The 20,311-nt window shown below is 47.8% G+C and overlaps 1 protein-coding gene across 1 annotated transcript in view; it reads left to right on the top strand.

Moving 5' to 3' along the window:
* CDK5RAP2 (CDK5 regulatory subunit associated protein 2) overlaps positions 1-19,773 on the top strand; it is a 194,998-nt gene extending 175,225 nt beyond the window's left edge. The window contains 8 exon segments of the mRNA XM_012664386.1: positions 590-711; positions 1,700-1,948; positions 4,840-4,917; positions 5,916-6,175; positions 8,603-8,746; positions 14,966-15,092; positions 19,184-19,230; positions 19,680-19,773. Of these exon segments, the coding sequence (XP_012519840.1) occupies positions 590-711; positions 1,700-1,948; positions 4,840-4,917; positions 5,916-6,175; positions 8,603-8,746; positions 14,966-15,092; positions 19,184-19,230; positions 19,680-19,736 (1,084 nt within the window). The 3' untranslated portion in view covers positions 19,737-19,773.
* The last annotated feature ends 538 nt before the right edge of the window (positions 19,774-20,311 follow it).

The raw sequence follows: 20,311 nt of genomic DNA on the forward strand, positions 1-20,311 counted from the left end.
GTGGTCGCATAGATCAGTACATGTGTTAAACTTTATAAAACTGTCCAAGAAAGAAGCCAGTGTTGATATATGTTAATTTTTTTTTAATTATAAAAGGATTAAAACTTAGTTTTGTAAGTCAGGGTTCTCCAGAGAAACAGGATCAATAAGATTCTCTTCCCCTCCCCCCACTATATAGGAATAGATATTCTATTGGTACTGCATGGATAGATAGAGAGATAGAGAGATTTGTTATAAGGCAGTGGTTCACATGATTAGCAAGACTGAGAAGTCCCATGATCTGCTGTCCGCAAGCTGGAGACCCAGGAAAGCCAGTGGTGTAGCCAAAGGCCTGAGAGTGGGAGAGCCGATTTTGTAGGTTCCTGTTTGAGTCTAATGGAATCTAACTAGGAGCACGTAGGACAGGAGAGGACAGGTGTTCTAGCTCAAACAATCAGCAGAGGGAGAATGACTGGAATTCTTAACCATGCTTGTCACTTTTTTGTCTACACTCTGTGGCTAAGGCTGGAACTGGCCTGTCCTGGGGGGTTTGGGTAAGTCACCTATAGTAGAGTTAACTCTCTTCCCCATGCTCGTGGGCCTATTTCAGGGTGCAGGAGGAGGTGAGGTTGAGGCAGCAGCTGCTCTCCCAGAACGACAAGCTACTCCAGTCCCTCCGAGTGGAGCTGAAAGTGTATGAGAAGCTGGATGAGGAGCACAGGAGACCGAGAGGTATGGGGTGCTCTGATCCGTGGCTTTTCTCATCCCGGGGCTGCTGCATATTGGGATGTGAACATCCCCAGACAGCTGGGGAAACAGGAAGGACTTAGGCTCAGGAGTCAGGCCAGCTGAAGTCCGGACTCTCACGCCCTCCTTCCTGCCTGTGTGACCTACAGCAGGTCACTTCCCCCGTTAGGCCTGTTTCTGCCTCTATAAAACATGTCTATGAATACCCATTGTGTAGAGTTGCTGTGAAAGTTGAATGAGATCATTTATTAAAAGTATCTTAGCGCTGTACCTGGCACTTAGTAGGCACTCAAGAAATGACTTTCATTAAAGTCTTACCTGCTAGTGTGGATTTCTTTTTGCCCATTCATTCGGCAAATATTTGTGGGGAACTTCCCGCCTGCTGGGCATTGCTCTGGGGATAGTTGTTGGCCCTGGGCCTCTCTGTATCCCAAGAAAGATACCAGATTAGAGTGACTCAACTATAAAGTGTAATATTTCAGAATCAATTTTGAGGTGTGGTGGGTTTTTTTTAAACTAATTTTCCAGATGGTTTCTCCCTATTGAAAGTTTATCTAGAAAAGGGTCATCTCACAGCTTTCATTTTCTCTTCAAGTTGCTTTTCTTATTCTTGCTGTTGTATCTTTTTAATATACTGTGGCTCTTAAAATCATCCCCTTTCATTCTATAATTCCAGCCCAAATAGATTTTATTACTATTAGACATAATTTCGGGGTTTGGTGTGCAATTTGCTGGGCTTTTATGGTCAGAAGGGAAAATTAATTTCCAGCCCTGATTTAGCCTATGAAATAGCAGCAATTAAGTCTGCCAGTATTTTTGTTTCTAAAGTCAAGTTGTTATTTTAAATTGTACCGAGTTCTTAGGAAGGGGGGGGGTGAAGGTGGTGGTGGGTTTGAAATGCTGTTGAGTTCCTTTGATGCCTGACCTTTTGATTGTGGAAGAGGTCAAGCCTTCCCTTTGCACATGTCCGCAGAGGCCAGAGCAGAGGCGTCTGGAGAAGGCTGGAAGGGGCAGGATCCTTTCAGTGACCTGCACGGCCTCCTGATGGAGATCCAGGCTCTGCGGGCGCAGCTGGAAAGGAGCATTGAAACCAGCAGCACCCTGAAGAGCAAGCTTGAGGAGCAGCTGGCACAGGGGGCAGAGAAGGCACAGGAAGGAGCCCTCACTCTGGCTGTCCAAGCCCTGGCCATCCCCCAGCGGCCCCGTCAGCTAGACACAGACGGTACTGCACCTGCGTCTCACTTTCTAAAAATGCAGCTGAGTATCTGTGTGTGGCGTGTGAGCTTCTGAATGATGTCTTTGCCCCATGGAGGTGTCTTTCCATTGACAGCAGACATGCAGGCCCAGGGGCCTGACCGCTAATTAGCTGTCACCTTTGGCAAAATGGTGTAATCTCTGTGTGGGACATCTTGGTTCTCAAGGAAGTGGAGTTTGGGCTTCCAGCCACCCTCGATGCCTCCGGTCTTCCTCCCTCCCACCAATTTAGTCCTGTCCACATCACTCTGGTGCTGAAAATCCTTTTCAGTTCCTCTTACTGCCTTTAAAAGAGAATCTAAACCTCTTACTCTGGCTTTCAGTGTCTTCAGGATCTGGAAAGCGTCCTGGTAGTTTTAAAAATTTACTTTGTGTTTTCTTGTGGGTTTGTTGTCTTGCCCTGGAGAGGCAGTGTCAAGGGGCAGCAGCAAGAAGACAAGACACCTGTGCCACCTGCCCAGCACAGGGCCTGGAGCAAACCAGCAAATGGCCAGGCTTAAAGCAGCCGGCCAGGCCGTCCTTTTTGCTCCAGGGACGAAGGAACTAAGGCCCAGAGAGTGGATGGGGCTTGCCCAAAGTGACACAGCAAGTAGGTGGCAGAGCTGGAGCTGGAAACCATTTCCAGCTTGGAGTCCGGTGCAGTTTCTGACTCCTACCCAACCTTCTGGAGCCTCCGGTATCCGGGGATTGTCATCCTAATGCCCACAGGGTGAGCGTGTGTATCCCCTGGGACCGGGTACTAACATTTATAAACGAGCACTGTACTAAAGCTTAGCTTTACTTGGATTGGGAATAAAGTCTATTGCCTTTAAGTAAACAAATAAAAATCTCTTAAGGAGCATCCAGATTTAGAACTCATAGTGATTAGTTCATTGATTTCTTCTTGATAAGAATTTTAAAATTTTAGCCAAAAAGATGATGTAACAATATGAAAAAAAAGTGAAGGGGAGAAAAACCCTTTGTGATTCTACACAATGATCATTTTTTAAATTTTGCCTATTTCTCTTTATTGTTTAATCACTTATAGGCATGTATTTATATTGTTTGAATTGGTTTTGTGCCATTCCGTGTCCTTTATTTTTGCCCAATATTACATCATCCGCGAACCCCCCCCCGCCCCCGCTTTCACATGGTTTCCTAATGATTGTTTGCAGATTACTGTCAGTCACCGAACCATCACCCTGTTGATTATTAAAGTGGTCTCTGATTTGGAGCTTTAATAAACATCAATGTTAATGTGCTTTTTGCTGTTAAACAATACTCTCAGGATAAAATCCTGCTAGGGGCCTCTCAAGGGGTTGGAATGGCGCCATACTGCTGCCTTCTAAATAGTCTATACAGCAGCAGTGTGCAAAGGTAGTGGTTTTAGCATGACTTCATCAGCGCTGGGCATTGCCATTTCAAATACAGATCTGCTCCTCGACTGTTTTAGGGCTTTGAGGAGATGACTCAGGAGATTGTGGGGGTGGGCTAGGGGAAAATGAAGCAAGGAGAGCAATTCTGTGCTTGGGGTGCCCAGGAAGGAGGGTCGGGAAGCTAAAGTGAGGAGGCCAACGCGCAGCCTTTACTTGCTTTTGAATTTGTTCAGAGGCAGCCCTAGGTGTCCCTGACAAGAGGCATCCAGGAAAGTGTTCAAAATTCACAGTGCTGCCTCAGCAGAAAAGTTTTCTAATTTCCTTGAGTCAAGATCAGAATTCTGTCACAGGCAGCAGCGTCTCTTCCTTTGCAAAAAGACTTTTCCGGGCTATATTTAAGTGCATCTGTTAAAAAGTTTTGTTCTAAAAGCTGCTTTGGCTGAAAGCGATTCCCTCGGGGGCCAGCTCCATGGATCCTTGGCCCTGGGGATCGCAGTGCACCCTTGGGAGGTGCTGGAGTGCAGTCAGCTCACTGCCTAGTGGTGCAGGGATGGGAAGGAGCTGGGGTAGGGGATCCTGTCACCTGGACACAGTCCTTGCTCCGCCACTGACATGCTGGGTTATGCTGGGCAGATCACTTCCCATCTCTGCTGCCCCTTGGTCTCCCCTTCCATGAAACCGGATTTATAATGCTCTTCTGCCCACCAAGCTATTGAGAGACTGATAGCTTTTCAGCTCTGAAAGTGCTTTCCATGAAGTGTCACACAGGTCACCTGTACAGCATCTGTTGATTTTGCCTCCTTACTGTGTTTCAAGTTCCTCACCCCCAGGTCCTGGTGCAGCTCGCTCTCCTCTTCAGCTTAGATTACCGCCGTAGCCTCCACACTCACTCCTACAGTCTAAAACGCAGATCTCAGCTCAGCCTTGCCCTGCTTAAAGCCCTTGTGTGGGTCCCACAGTCCTCATCGTTCTGTCCTTGTGCCCCACTGCGTCCTTCCCCAGCACCCAGGCCTCAGCCATGTGAACTATTTTTCCCCGATTTGGTTCACTCCTCTCTGCCTTCGCACCTGCTCCTCCCACTGCCTGGCGTTTCTTTCCCTCCTCTTTCCCATGGGTCAGTCACAAGCTGTCTTAAAACATAACGCAGGTGTTAGTCTTTGGGAAGCCAAGTTGGAGCCAACACCTCTCTCCTGAGCTCCCGTGGCCCCTGTGTTTCCCTCCCCAATCCCCGATCACACTGAAGTGGAACCACCTGTTCACTTGTCTGACAAGCGGGCTCTTGTAAGGAAGGGTCTGGGCCCCATCCGTCTGTCTCCCTGGTGTCCCGCATAGGGCCTGGCAGGACGGATGGCCAGTGAAGATTTGAGTGAGTGCCTGTGTGTGCCTGAATAAGTTAGTGCGTATATGTGAGGTACGTTACTGTCTCCTCATTTATTTCTCTCTCAAATGCTGACTACAGTGAAACTAATGGCTTATTTTCCTTCTCTTGTTTTGCATTTCGTAGATGGTGACAAATGTCCCATGGCAAGTGATAATTCATTTGATCTGTTTGATTCCACTCAGGCAGTGACACCAAAATCAGGTATAAAGCTGAAGTCTGGGTAACTGGCAGCATCGGGTGTGGGCGTAGGATTTGTAGATTGAAGAGTAGGGCTTCCTGGTCCCAACTCAGGACGGTGTTTGGCAGGGATTTGGGGTTTCAGGTTCTCAGTCTCTCTGGCTGGTGATCTCCTCCTCCAAGCCGGTAATTTACTCCTGGGTGTTACCAACTGTAGCAACTTCTGTGGGTCCCTGTTGCCATAGATTAAAGTGTGATCACCTTAGCGTGGCTTTCAAGGCCCTCCAGGGTCCAGCCCCAGTGCTTCTGTCCCCCCCATCACTTGGCCTGCTGTAGCCACACAGAGGGGTCACCATCCTGCAGACGGGCCTGCACTTTCCTCTCGCTGTGACTTTGACACCCCGGTCGTCCCAGTCTCTGCCAGCGAAAGTGCTACCACTTCCCCAAGACTCACCACTAGCACACGCCTCTGTGAAGTGCCTTTTCTGCTGTCCCGGGTCACAGTCATTCATCCATACTACTGTAGATCAGAGGTAAAAAGCAACAGGCCTTTACCTCTGCTTAGTGTAATTCTTGCCACCTGTCCAATCCAGCTCAGCTGTTGCTTCTTCTCCGAGGCCTTCCCTGATCTCTCCCTCCCTGCATAGGTGATGGCTTTTTCTCTGCGCTCTGGCTCTTCACCACTGTGCTGTTCCACCTCCTACTTGTGCGTGTTCCCATTAGACTGCGGTGCTGGATTCATCTGTGTGGATCTGGGGTCTTCTGCAGAGTGGGTGGTTGTTAAGTGTTGGTTAAATTGACTTGAGCCTCTCCCACAAGATTAATAAGACACCTGGTGTTGGGTAATATACAGACTGAGGTCTAGGAGCCAGGCCTCTTTCCTCCCTGGGTTTGGGTTGAGTGGCATTTGGGAGTGAGGGCCTCTCTTAGTCCTCCTAGCTAATGTCAACATCATGAGCTCCTTGAACCAGGGTGCTGTCCCAAACAGATCTGACGTCTTACCTTTCATTTTGCACCTTCAGAGACTCCTCCACTCTCTGTGAATGACGTGGACTCCCTCTCCTGTGACAGTAGCAGCTCAGCAGCCAGCACCCCATGTGTGTCCCACCTGGTCACTGACCACCGCCTGTGGGCCAGCAAGAGTGGCCACCATGTCCTGGGCCTGATTGAGGACTTTGAGGCTCTGTGCACGCAGATTGGCCAGGGCCAGAAGCTCCTTGCCGAAATGGACATGCAAACCCAAGAGGCTCTCAGCCCTGCAAGTGAAGAGCTGGCAACAAAGGTAACCTGACCATAGAGCTGCAGGGCAGACACGCACTGCGGGTAAGGGGAGGAAGGGGTTAGCTGAGGGTGCTGGGAGGCAAGTGGCACAGTTATCCTCTGAAAGGCCATGAGAAGAGGGACCAGGAATTGTGGCCCATAGAGCTCAGGGCCAGGGTCAGGTCCAGTTGGGGGGCCTGTTGGTGGTTGTTGCTTTTGGTGGGGGAGCAGCTTGTTGAGGTTTGTGCCCTGTGTTCCTGCGACAGCTTCTTTGTGACCCGTGGGCCACTGCTCCCATCTGTCCACTCACTCCGCTCATCCGTCCTTCTCTGCACTGACGCCCCAGTGTCTGTCCATGCTTCTGCCTGGTCCCCTGTCCATCGCCCATCAGACCATGTGCTCAGGCTCGGGGACCACTATGGTGAAGATCAGGCCTGATCCTCATGAAGCGTCCCGTGTGGTGCCATGGACTAGCTTGCCAGCGCGAGGTCTCCCACAGCCACCTCGAGATTGTTGGCGGCTCCCACCTCTTCTTGCAGAGGAGCTTTTTATATGATATTCTGTTCCCCCCAAAGTGACCCTGTGAAGTAGGTGATGTGGTTCCCCCTTTACAGATGCTGAGGTGAAGTTACTTGGAGGGGTCAATGTTTGAGCGCAGTTCCCTGTCCTCTGAGGGACTCTGTGTCATGACGCTGCTTCCACTGCACAGGAGGTGCCAGTCACTGCTTCTCCCTGGGCAGCGGCTGCAAGGCGCTCTGATTTCTGCCTGGCTTCTGCCTGCCTCCCCAGCATCGCCCCCCACATCCCCGTGTCCCCCCGTGCATCCTGCTCTGAGCAGGTCAGACCCTGGCTCCCCTTGTTCCCTCTGGCGTGGAGCCCCCACCCCCAGCCCCTTTCCTGCCCCTTCTCCCTGCCTCATCTGAGAGTCGCCTCTTGTTGAGGACCCAGGCGCTTGACATGCCTTTGCCCCTTCACTGCCTCCAAGGCCTGGGGTCGCATTTTTTTTTTCTCTCAAGACTGGACCAGACCTTTGAGCTTCTGTGGGCCACATTTTCTGATCCCTCTTCTCAGGTCCTCACTGAGGAGACTTGAGTCCCCTGCTTCCTGAGACTTGTTTTGACTTTTGTTTTACTATATTGTAAAAATCAATTTTACATTTTGTATTCCCCTAGATAATAAGCTCCAGGAGAGCACCCGACAGCGTCTATTAGTGTCTGTTACGTTCAGTGTTGTGTAATGTTGTATCTACCACCTAGCACAGGGCCTGGCGGGGACGAGGGGCTTAATAAATATTTGTTGAATAAATTAATAAATAATAATTATTAAATATACAATAATAAATATTTTCTGATCGTAATCTTTATTGTACAGAAGCTAGAAACTGTAGAAAAACATAAAAACAAAACATCTCTAAAAATGCCACCTGGAGGTCTGCACTTAAAATTTCAACATATATTCTTTTAGGTCATTTGTAAAGTTTGTCAAACCTACTCATAAGTATATGAGTTTCATATATTTCAGTAAACATCATATTAACATTTTTCCTATCTCAGTATTTTTCTAGCACTTGATTTTTAATGGCTGCCAAGTAAGCTTACATGTGGGTGTACCATCATTTATTTACTCTCTTTCACTTGTTTTTTGGCATATAAACTGTGATGAGCATCCTTATATGTAAATCTGTGATCGTATTTTTCATTCCTACTTCAAAGGTTGTGAACTTTTTAGGGCTTTTGTTGGTGGCCGTTGCTACATTACTTTCCAAAAAGATTTTATCTCCATTTACGAGCATCTATCTCTTACGCCTTTGTCTTCATTGAGTATTTTTATTTATAATGATTTTTTGTCAATTTGGTATCTAAAAAGGGTATGTCATTTTATGTTTGTATTTATTTTATTGTGAAAATAAATGCTCTTTTAATTTTTCTTCTTCTTTTTATTTCCCCTTCTCTGAGTCACATTCTTTGGTTTCCATGCCTTTGGCACCCCCCAATTTGAGTTTGTTCCTACCTGTAGAGAGGGTGAGAGAGATCTTGCAAGGCCCTGCTGTCATATTCCCAGTAAGCAGGGCTGTTTAACAGGGACTGTTAAAAACATTGATGTTGTTTCGTTTGCAGTTGAGGTCATTTGCTCTGGGGGTCTCCGTGGGCTATAGAGCAGTGCGAGTGGCCCTCCCATGGATCCTCTTCTTGGCAGAGTAACTGTAGTTAATGCCGCTGGTTATTAATCATGGTTATTGATTGGGTTAAAATCACCACTGAAATTCTCTCATAATCTACAATTCACCAGTCTTTAAGAACAATAAATCGGTGTCATGTGGCACCAAGCTCTTGCTCAGCGTGTGAAACACAAGCCCTACAGTCTGGAGATTTATGCTGCCTGTTAAAGCTTGCTTGTCTGTAATCTTTTTCAAGACTGCATGTGACAACCTTCTCATCCTCCCATGTAGGGTCTGCATTTGGCACCACTGAGCAAGTTTGTCACCAGTGTGAGCACAGCCAAGCTGACCCTGGAAGAGGCCTCCCGGCTCCTGAAGCTTCTCTGGAGAGTCTCACTGCCCACAGATGGCCAGTGTGGCCTTCACTGCCAGCAGGTGGGTGGTGACATGCGATTCAGAGACTCAAGCGTGCCGCTGGGGCCTGTGTCTCAGTCTCTTCTGTGCCCAGCCCAGGACCTGGCCCACAGCAGACGTATGTGTCAGAGGGAGGGGAGGGCACTATGTTTGTTACAGCTTCTCTGTGTGCTTACCTGATCCCCCTGCAGCCCTGACCCGTCTGTCCCACTCTGAGCACGTCTCTGTCGAGTAGAATCCTGTCTGCATCCCGCACACGAGGAAACTGAGACTCAGGGTGTTGAGGCACTTGGTCAAGGTTACAGAGCTGGTTGGAAAACATACGTATCTGAACCCAAAGTTTATTCTTTTATAGGCTTTAAGTCCCACTTTGTCCTAATGGACCGGCTCATTCTTTTCTACTCATGATCCCTTTCTTTTAGATGCCTTTCTCTGGACCTTCTGATTGCTATTGATAGCTTTCATCGTCATCATTTGGTGGGCCTTCTTCAAAATCTGTATTAACTACTTAGGAGTGTCAGGCTGCAAATCAGGAGTCTGGCAGAGTAGAAGCTGTCCCCTGACTTCTGTCTGTGGGACACGTGCAGTGCCATGACAGGGTGAGCACCCACTCTGGCTAAGCACAGAAGCCACCCTGGAGGGAGGAACAGACAGGTTAAGGAAGTTAGAACCCCCTGCTTGGTGGCCTGGTAGATAGTTTGCCTTCATTTATCTAACCTGAAAGTTCTTGCAAAGGCCAGCAGGAAGGCAGAAGGGACGTTTGCATTCCATGTCATAGTCTCATTTTGACAGCTCTCAGATCTATCAGACATGGCAATGAAGTAGCCGGTGACGTAGCCCTTTCTTCTCTGACGGGTCTGATGAGCCTGTCTAAGATTTCCCTCTTGGGATCCTGGGGAGGAAGTTCATAACCATTTGTTGCTTAGGGAAATAATTTTTTGCCCCCTTTTGGCTGGTCGGGGTGTGGAATGCAGAGTATCAGGGAGGAAGCTGGGGCTCCCTGGGCTCAGCCCACATTGGCCTTTCCTTCCTTCGAACCCACCAAGCTCTTTTCCTCTTAGGCTTAAGGGGCACAGGTGGTCTGTCTGCCTGGAATGTCCCATGCCCCCTCCTGGCTCGTTTTCATCTTTCAAGTCTCGGATAACGGCTACATCAGAGTCAGAGAGGGCTCCCCGATTCCTCAGCCACAGCGTCCTCTTCTGCTTCATCGTAGCCCTCATCACAGATTATGGAATGACACATTTGTTCGTTTAATGTCTGTCGTCCTCTGTTTTCCTTCAGAGGACCATGTCTGTTTCGTTTATATTTTTGAATGAATGAATGAATTTCTTCCTATACTCCCAAACTAGTATTAAATACCTGCCTCATATGATTTTTAAACCAGACATGTCTGAACTAGACGATTGACTCTCAGTGCAATACTTTTGTCCTTAGCACATAGTAGTAACTGTTAAATAGACAGGATCCAGTTCTTACTTTTTATACATATATGATACATAACACACACACACACACACACACGTTACAGCCACGTTGATCTCCCTGAGTGCATACGGTCCAGGCTTGGTGGGTGCCCATGAGAACTCATCCTTATTTTCTCGGGTAGTTGATCATGCCCACTGTCATATAGAATTGTGGAGCCAAAAAAGGGACCTCTGAGATGCTCTGAGGTGGTTGCTGGTGTACACAGACCCCTTGTGTGGTGTTAAGTTGCCTCTAGCCACTTTTCTGTCACTGCCTGTGTTTCATGTGGTGCCTTTGCTTGGTGTGAAATGTGTGTAACACAGATTTCCAAGTCTTCACCAGCAACCCCAGGGTTTTTTTTTTTTTTTTTTTTTTTTAACTACCTGGCGTTTTTCTCTGAGTGCCATTAATTTGGTTTTTGCATTAAAAATGCCATCCAATGCAGTCCACAGGACTGCTCTGGAAAGTGTGTATCATTTTTATGTAAGAAAGTTGTATGGAAGGTGCCAGGTGTGATGGCTCACACCTGTAATCCTAGCACTCTGGGAGACTGAGGCAGGAGGATTGCTTGAGACCAGGAGTTGGAGACAAGCTTGAGCAAGAGCGAGACCCCATTTCTGTAAAAAATATAAAAATTAGCTGGATGTGGTGGCATGTGCCTGTGGTCCCAGCTACTTGGGAGGCTGAGGCAGGAGGATCGCTTGAGCCCGGGAATTTGAGGTTGCAGTGAGATAGGCGACTGATACCACCGTACTCTAGCTGGGGCGACAGAGTGAGACCCTGTCTTAAAAAAAAAGAAAAGTTGTGTGGAGGGATGCAAATGGACACACATACTTATAATAATTTTTTTAAATGGAGGATAAACAGTAACAAAACAGGCTGCTTGTAGGAATAGAAGCTAGATTTCTCTGAATAAACCTTGTTTTGTAGATTTGACTTTGAAACCGTATGAATGCATTACATAATTATAAAAAAATCAAAATGGAAAAAAGCAATTTCTAAAAATTTATGGCAAGATGAAACAAACCATCCTTACTGTATATGGCATCGTAGGCATAACAACACAAAGAGGAAGCATTTCAATGACTAAAACACAGTAATTTGACCATACATTCCTAGTAGAAATACATATATTTTCTGTTTTTAAACCACTCTGAGAGCTTTAGAAGTAGTAGAAACATTCTAAGGACAAAAAGAACTACCAAAATAAATTTAAACTGTTTTCAGTGATTATATTGTTAGTAATAATATTGGTATTAATATTCTGAAACTATTCCTACTATAAGATAAAACAAATAGTGTTAATTTCATTAGGAACTAGATTTTTATAAGAGAAAAGAGATATAAATAGAAAATCAAATGAAGAAACCCTATAATCCTAAATTTGAAGCAAGTATCAGTATGAACTCGTGTTATATTTTTTTATTTGAAAAATTTACTGACTCCATGTAAAAAGCTTTAGAAACGATGTCTGATCTAGTACCAGTGAGCACTCCTAGTGTTCAAATTGTCGTTTCTAAATACCTTTTCTTACTAAAAGGAACTAGAGCTCCTTGGAGAACCAGCTGGCTTCTAGGTCTGGGGCAGGAAATGTACAGTATAGCTTAGGATGTATTTTCTCTTAGTAAGAAAGGAACGAGGTGGGAGGATGGGGGGGGGCGCTGTAGGTTTACCGTGTTCTCAAAGTGTGGATCCTGGACTGAGAGCGTCAGCATCACCTGGAAACTTGTCAAAAATGCAAATTCTCAGGCCTCACCCAGACCTGCTCAGTCAGAAACTCTGAGAGTGGCCCCTGTAATCTGCTTTTTCAGCTCTCTAGGTGGCTTTGAGAACCACTGAATTAAAAGAAACTTAAAAGGTAAATGCAAAATGTGGATATTATTTGGATCCTGAGTCAAGCCAATTGTTTAAAAAAATAAAATTATGAAGCAGTCAAGGGAATATGTTCACTGACTCCATCTTTGGTGATATTAAGGAATTATTGTCATTTTTTAGGTGTGGTAATGATACCATGTTTTTTTTTTTTTCTCTTTTAAAGGAACCCTTTTTCTTTTAGAGATATATTTTAAAATATTTTATAGATGATATGATTGGCTCCTAGGATTGGTTTCAAAATAATCTTGGGGAGAGAACGAGCAGGGGTGTAGAAGAAACAAGTATAACCATGAATTGATAATTGCTGAAGCTGGATGGCTACCTGGGGTTCATTAGCCAATTCTTTCTTCTTTTATAAATTAGATTTTTCATCATAAAAGGACAACAAACAAGGAAAAAATCCTGCCCCAGAAGTGAGGCAGAACACTGATGAAGATGTCTGAGGCCTCCAGGCGGGAAGAGGGGTGGCTTCCAGCTCGGTGCTCAGTGTGTGGCCCTCAGGGAGGGTTGTCCTGTTGGGCTCCTGCTGGGTGCCAGGCCCTCTGCTCACACTCGGCGTCCCATTTTATCCCTTTATAACCTTCAGGGAGTTAGCTATTGTTATTCCCATTTTTCCAGAAGTAGGAACTGAAACTCCAAGAGGTTAAGTGACTTGTTCCAGCATCATATCACTAGGAAGCGGCAGCGCTGTGCTTTGGAGCCCCTGCTGTTTTTACCATCGTATATTCATCCATAAAAATGAAGATTTGAGTCCAGTGGGACAGCAGACACATAAATAATTAAAATTTCTTGTTTCTAGTGCTGGTTAGAATAGGTACAGGATGTTAGGAGAGCGCCAGTGAAAATTAACTCACTAGCCGGCAAATAGTGTCACACCTACTCTGCGCCAGGCACTGGCGATCAGAGGGAAGAAGTGAGCTGTGGTCAGTAGGGAGGCAAACAAGTAAACACGGTTCCCGCAGCCCACCCTGACATGGGGACGCGGAGTGCCACGGGCACCCAGAGGAGCAGTAACCAGCCCAGACTGGGGTGGGGAAGGGCTGTCAAGTGAAGCTTCCTGGAGGAGGTGACGGCTGAGCTGACTTTAGGTGGAGGAGTAGGGTTGGCCAGGCAGGACTTGAAATGGTCACTCCCGTCTTCCGGTGTCGCACTTGAGTCTCACTCTACTGCAGTGTGACAGACAGGCCAGAGGTGGTTATTCCAATTTCATAGATGCGGAACTAAGGCTCTGACTAGAGAGAAACTGTCCTGGAATGTGTGGCCCACGGATCCATGACCAGGACCTAAACCTTTGTGAGCTCTCAGCCGGAGCAAGAGAATCAAAGCAAACCTAATGTTTAACATTAGGATCTGTTTGGGAAGAACCGTTGAAGTCCTTGTAGCTGACATGACTGGTTAATCTTAAAAGTAGGTTAAGGCAGGGAATCAAAAAATGATACGTACCTTAAACATTTTAGTTTAACTTAAAACAGATAAATGTACATTCATTTGCCATTCTTTTGATGTGGGGCCAGGGCCTTTTCTTTGAATTTGGGTCTGCTGATTGGAGTTGCACATCTTCTTTCTTTCATAAACTACATCCATAATGTATGTCTGTCACTTCCAATTTCTGTTTCTTTAAGATGAAGAGAAAACTTAGACACTTGCAGAGCAATTTGAATATAGAATTCTTCTGGACTGTGTTCCTCCCACATCTTTTATAGTTGTCTCACCCACACCTAATTTGCCAGAAATGTGTTTTTTAGTGACTTGCTTTTATCAAGTCTTTTCTGAAGCATATGTTAGTTTTCATACAACCAGTTCTCTCTTTTAATACGCATATTTTGTGGGTTTACTTAAATTTAATTAAATTATGTAATTTGATTACAAGTACAACTACCATAAACAAGTTTGGGAACAAACTGAAGTCGCTCTCCATAAGCTGAAAACTCAGCCCCTCTCCTCGTGGGAGCAGAGGTGTTTCAGTGTAGCAGAGCAGCCTGTGCCAGGGTGTTTTCCTGAGCGGAAGGGAGTGTCCTTGACCCCGTGAGCTGGTTTGGTGGCGACTGGCTGGGAGAGTGTCTCCTGTGTGTGTATGTCACTTCACAGCCCTGGGGCTCTGGGTTTGCCACCCACTCACCGCTCTGCTCTGAAAAACCAAAATAGGCTCTCCTAATGGATCACGCTGTCCTGGTAATACTTCTATATGATATTTTTAAGATTTAAACATTACAGTTTTTTAAGTCAGCATAAACGTTTTTGTAAAAAAAACTCAATTTGAAATCATATCTTGATGACATCTCAATATACACATCTATGGATGTGGACATATATATATTTGGGTTTATGAAACAGGAATGCCTTATATACAGTATGTGTTCTTGGCTCTTTTGTCACCGATTATGATCATCTTTTGATATCAATAAATAGAACTCTACAACATCATTTTTAATAGCTGCAAATTTATTTCATTATGTATAAGCACCATAATTTTTTTTATCCAGATATGTATTAAAACAAATCAGGTTCCTTATTTTTTCCTACCACGAACAATGCTGAGATGAACATCCTTGTATGTAGGCATCTTCTTATGCTTATGTTGTTATTCCTTGGGGCAAATGCCAGGTGTAGAGTTGCTGGGTTGACGAGTCCAGTGCATTTCACAGTTTGGGAGATCTTGCTAATGTCTTCTGGCTGGGCCCTGCCAGTTTACAGTTTTGCTACAGGCATGGGGTACTTTCCCCTCACCTTCACTGGATTTTGTCCAATTTTGCCAATCTGATCAGCAGGAAAAGGCTTCTAGTTTTTATTCAAATATTTTTGTTACCACAATTGGGCATCTTTTTATGTTTTTGTAATTCTTCCTATGTAATATGATGTGTTACAGTCTTAGTTCACTTTTCTAATTCTTTTTTTCTTCAGATCGAAGAAATGAAGGCAGAGATCACCAAACTGCACAAAAAATTGTTTGAACAAGAAAAGAAGTTGCAAAACACTGTGCAGCTTTTGCAGCTGAGCAAGCAGCAGGAAAAAGTCATCTTTGATCAGTGTAAGCAAGCGGTGGGGAGCGGCTGCCACATCTGTCCACTTCTTGCCTCCAAGGGCCAATAGTCCAGCCCTGGGTTACCCGCCTAGGAGCCCGGACTGTTTGCAATCATGCCTCCTATTTATGGGTTTCTGTCATACTTTGTCCTTTCTGACTCACACAGTACGACAAATGTATTCACTTAAGAGACCTTTGCAGAGTGGCCTGTCGGTGCCAGGGACCGTCGTCCCACTGGGGAGACAGGTGTGTGGCATGTGCAGCGACGGGAACACGCATAGGGTGTCACAGGAGCACTGGGGTGGGAGTGGGGCGGGCGTCACTGTTTTAGGGGAGGTGGGCATCTTGGACGAAGTGACGCCCAAGCTGAGTCTGAAAGGAAGAGTAGGGGTCATCAGATGCAACGAGGAGTGGCAGTCGAGGCAGGGAACAGCATGGACAGAGGCACAGAGGCAAGGCATATGGTTTTGTATTTGAGAAACCAAAACCAGTTCCTCTTGGTGAAGTAAAAGCTGCAAGTGGCAGGTTGAAGCGGGAGGCGCTGGGGGAGCTAGGGACTGTGTCCGTGAGAGGCCTGAGGTGGCAGGCTCAGAGCAGAGGGTCAGCCTATCACATCTGCGTGCAAGGACGGCTTGCTAGTGTCTGCTCACCAGTCAGGAGGAGGCCGACTCTCTAGTCAGGTAGGAAGGGAGGGAAGGCCTCGGCCAGGATGGTGGGATCCAGAGGAGGGCATGGGTTTGAGAAATACTTCTCAAGGCAGACACTGAAACTCAAGGTCAGAGAGGTTTAGTAACTTTTGCAAGGTCAGCCCCAGCTCTGATGCAGCTACTTCAGAGATTGTTTGGGAGCAGCTCCATTTTCCCGCTTTAAACCCACAGCACTCCCTCCCGCTGCGTGTTTAGAGGAGCAGGCAGTAGCCGAGTTTCCATTTGTGCCTCTTGGCAGCACGGCCCTGGCCAAGCCTTGCGCTGTCTGCGCGTCAATTTCCCTGTCTTCGGAGAACTGCTGACTGTAGCGCTTTCCTCTCTGGAGGTGCCAGCCTGCCTTGTACTGCTCTCTTATCAAAGTCCAATGTTTCTGGGGCATTTCTGAGAAGCACAGAACATAGATTATTGCCAAGTAGGAGTTCTCCTTAGCCGCCCCCTGGGAACCTTCTGAAAATAGACTCTGTGAGACTGGCAGAGTTTGAACTGCAAACGAGAGCAGCTCAGTCACTGAGCAGGCACTGAGTTCCTGTTCTGTGCCCCCCGTGCCAGGCTCTGAGGACAGAGGTGAATGAGACAGTTCCTGCCAGTCAGGATCTTGGGCTTAATGGGGGGAGGGAGACACAAAGACCAGCTGCAGGACTATGTGCTGAGTGCATCACAGAAGGCCTGAGAGGTGGTTCAAGGCCGTGTCTGGTTCAAGACTTGATTGGGTCTTGAGGGATGAGTAGGAGTCAGTCAGACGGCAAAGGGGCAGGGACAGGATTCTGCCAGACAGCCGCATGGCCCTGCAGCTGCACTCCCAGAAGCAAGAGAGAACTAAGTCTTCAGGGACATGCTTAGGACATGGCAAGGCTTTTCCTGTGAGAGATGAGTGAGAGGGATAAGTAGGAAGCAGGTTACAAGGAGCCTTGTGGACCAGACTCCAGCATGAGCAGCAGGAATTGGCATGGTCCATTTGTGTATCAGAAGATCCCGTGGCTGAGCTTGGAGGGGCCAAGAGGCAGGGAGTCCTCTTTAGGGGCTGTGGCAGCCCCCCAGGTGGGCAGGGCCATGGGACAGAGGGACTGGTTTTGAAAGGTAGGAAGGAGGTCAGCCAACAGAGTTGGCAGATATCTGTGGGGTTCTGGCCGAGGGCTTCATGTCACTCACAGAGGGAAGGAGCTCTGGAGGGGACCTGGCGGGGCAGAAAGCGCTGAGGCAGGTAGCTATGGAGATGCAGCCTCAGCCAGAGCGGGGCGGAGCTTGTCCCAGGTCACATAGCTGGTGGCTGAGCCAGGCCTGCAACTCCTTCTGTGCCAGGCTCTACGGTTCATCCCGACAAGTCTGGTCCTTGGAAATTTCCCAAACTCTGCCAGCCTCATGGATCTGCTCTGGCTCTAAAGTGATGTAGCGAAAGTTGGCATGATGCCCCCTCTTCCTCCTTGCCCTTGTGGTGACAGGGAGGGGGAAGGGCTAGGGCTGGTCCCCTTCTGGGGTGGAGCTGACACTATACCTCCTCCCCGAGCCTTCAGGAAAAAGTAAGGAAACTACGTCCCAGTGAGACCCAAGGACCCTGCTCCCCACTGCCCGCATGCATCACCCGCTTCACTTGTGAGCCTCAGGTCCTCATCTGCAGAGTGAGGGTAGTAATCCTGCCCCATGGATTTGGGGGCATCCAGTGAGGTCACAGTTGGCAAACCACCTGGCCCCGGGTGGACACCACTCAAGAACCTTCTTTCTAGTGCGCTGCTGAGCTGGGAACCCTGGACTGAATAGGGCAGACGTGGGTGGCAGTCACGTCTTTGTGCTGGGGCAAGTCTTGATTTGGGATGAGTCCTTTGCCACAGGGTCCCTCAGTCTTCTCATCGCAGCGGGGATTTCTGTGCTTTAGAACATGGGCAGTGCTGTTCAGGCGTAAGGGTCTCCTCAATCTGGGGCCAGGGATCCTTAGCTCTTCCACTGTGAATTTTGTTCTCTAGCTGTATGGGTATGTTCAGTATTCTTTCAAAATTGTTTTTAACCTCCCCAGCCATGTTACTTAATCTTTTCTGGGTCACAGGCCCCTTGGTGAATCTCGAGAAAGCTACGGTTGGTCTCTCTTCCTCAAAAGTGCATATATCCATATACATATGGAGATTTGCACACAGTGTATGGGGATTTAGGACCCACCAAAGCGTATCATGGTGCCAGGTTAAGAACTTCTGCCCTGCAGCAATGGGGGACCAGGGGACAGAGAGACAGTAGCTACCTCTGAAACTTGTTTTGCTGAGTTACAAACAAAGCCTACACCGTCTGTCCCTTCCCCAGTGTCACAGATTACAAATAAACTTCATTACCTCCAGATGGAGGTTCTTGTGAGGCGAGAAATAAATATTTTCTCAAGGCCACACACAGCACCTATTCCGACTAAGCCATTGGGGAGTCAGGCTGTGTGTCGGGCATGAGTCCATTTCAGCCTGGGGCATTGGTGGCCAAAGGCCCGGCTCCAGAAGCCCGTGTCTGTCCCACCCGGGGAGAACGCTGATTTCCTGACCTCACCAAGCCCTATCTAGAACAGATGCCCTACCAGGCTCGGAGGGCGGATCAACAGTGGCATTCCTGCTGCTGCAGTTTGTGCTGGACGAGGTGGAAGCGACCGCTCTTTATAGTACTTCCGCGAAAGGCAAGGCACACCGGCTCCTTCCCGGAGTTCTGATACATGGGGGACTTCCCAGTACACGGCTTAGGGTGTAGAGTCGGCAGGAACCTCTGAACTCATCCTACCCAACCTGCTCCTGTCTAGGCAAGATGTGACTTGCTCGGGGGAGCCATGTTGGGCTGTTCTACCAGCCAAAGCGCAGGTAAAGGAGGAAAAAAGTGCCCAGAGCTCTTTCTCCCAGGCCATGAGGAGCGGGCTTAAGAACTGCTGTGTAAACATTTGACTTTATAGAACTTCCCTTGATGCTTAACTCGGGCTTCCACATGTGGGTCTGCGTGGAGCAGGGCATACCCCTTCCTACAGCCGCTTCCCAGAGGGCTCAGGAGACCAAAGCAGGCCGGGCACGGTCAGGCTCAGGCCTGCACCCTTCCCTGCACCATCCACCCTACAGAGGCGAGCCCGAGGGGTACCTGGGCAGCCGGTGGCCATGCAGAGCCTCGGTGTGGTGGTGTGTAAAATGGCACAGCACGCTCTGTTCTCTGGATCGCTGTGAGGTAGTGGCTTGGTGAGGCCTTGAAAGGTGTCTCTGGTCCACCCTTGCTGGTGGATTACTTGGGCTGTGGTGGCACGGGTGGGGTCTTCCGACCTCTGTCTGGTCTGGATGCTTCAGGGTTGTCCACATGTCTGAACCCCTTGGGGCTGGGGGGCTTGGCTTTCACACTGCCCTCCTGGACGAGCGTCTCTAATCATCCCATTCTTTGCTTTCCCCTCAGTGGTCGTAACCCACAAAATCCTTCGGAAGGCCAGAGGGAACCTGGAGGTAATGCCCTTTGAGTTGTTTTCACGGCACGCTGTCTGGAGGGCAGGGATGGGTGCAGGGCTAGAAATGGCTTCTTTTGAAAAATGAAGTTGAAGGTGAAACCAGGGACATGTGCTCAACAAAGAGTTGTATTTTTCTGCCAGCAGTGCATGAAAAGTTTCATTTTATCACGCCGTGTCGTCAGTGGTGCTTTCAATTCTTAAATTTATATGCTGTTTTTACCAGTGAGAAATACAGTAAACAGTGCCTGGCACATAGTAGGCCTTTTATAAATATTTCTCGAATGAATACAGTATGATCTCATTGTCATTTTATCGTGTAAATATTTACAGATCAAACAGTCTTTGAAAGCAGTTCCAGAATAACAATCTCACCTTTAACTCTGTCAGGGATCTTACTTCAGAAACCGTCCATTGGACTTAAAATTCTTTTCTCCTCTGTTTTCCTAGCTCAGGCCCGGGGGTGCCCATCCAGGAACATCGAGTCCCAGCAGACCAGGCTCCTGAGGAGAACTTTGAGCCAATAAAGCCTGTGGTCTCCCCAGAGCTCGCACTGTCTCTTTGTTCCGAGTGTGGTTCCTATTTATTGAGGAAGAAAGAGCTGTCTGCCCAAAGGAAATCTATTTTTTCCCGTAATGTTTTCTCTCTGAAAGTTGGCTTAAAGCTGTTGTCAGAAAGGTTCAGATGTTCTGCAATGAGGTATTAAAAAGGCCTTGTGCTCTCGGATGCTGCATTCTAGACCTGGGGGGCAGGTATCTGGAGCTGAGGTGGGCGTCGTGCCGTCCCCCGGGGTTTGCTTAGTACTTGGCCAGCACCGCAGTTTGGAAAGTCTCAATGATTAGTTTCGTTTCAACTTGAGGAATCTGTTACTTTGTGTGGAGCCTCAAAGCCCAGGTCTCAAACTCCCAGGTGACAGGCCACGGTCCCGGGAGTCGCATGGCCTTCAGGGTTGTTCCGAGCTCACTGCTGAGCCCCTGCAGGTGTCCAGAGAGGAGCGACTCCCTGCGGCGTGGCCATGGCACTGGCATGTCACAGCAGCCCTTGAGGTGGTGCCACTCCAATTTAGGACAGAGCAAAGCGAG

The sequence above is a fragment of the Propithecus coquereli genome, unplaced genomic scaffold (genome assembly GCF_000956105.1).
Source record: "Propithecus coquereli isolate 6110/MARCELLA unplaced genomic scaffold, Pcoq_1.0 Scaffold89, whole genome shotgun sequence".
NCBI lineage: Eukaryota > Metazoa > Chordata > Mammalia > Primates > Indriidae > Propithecus > Propithecus coquereli.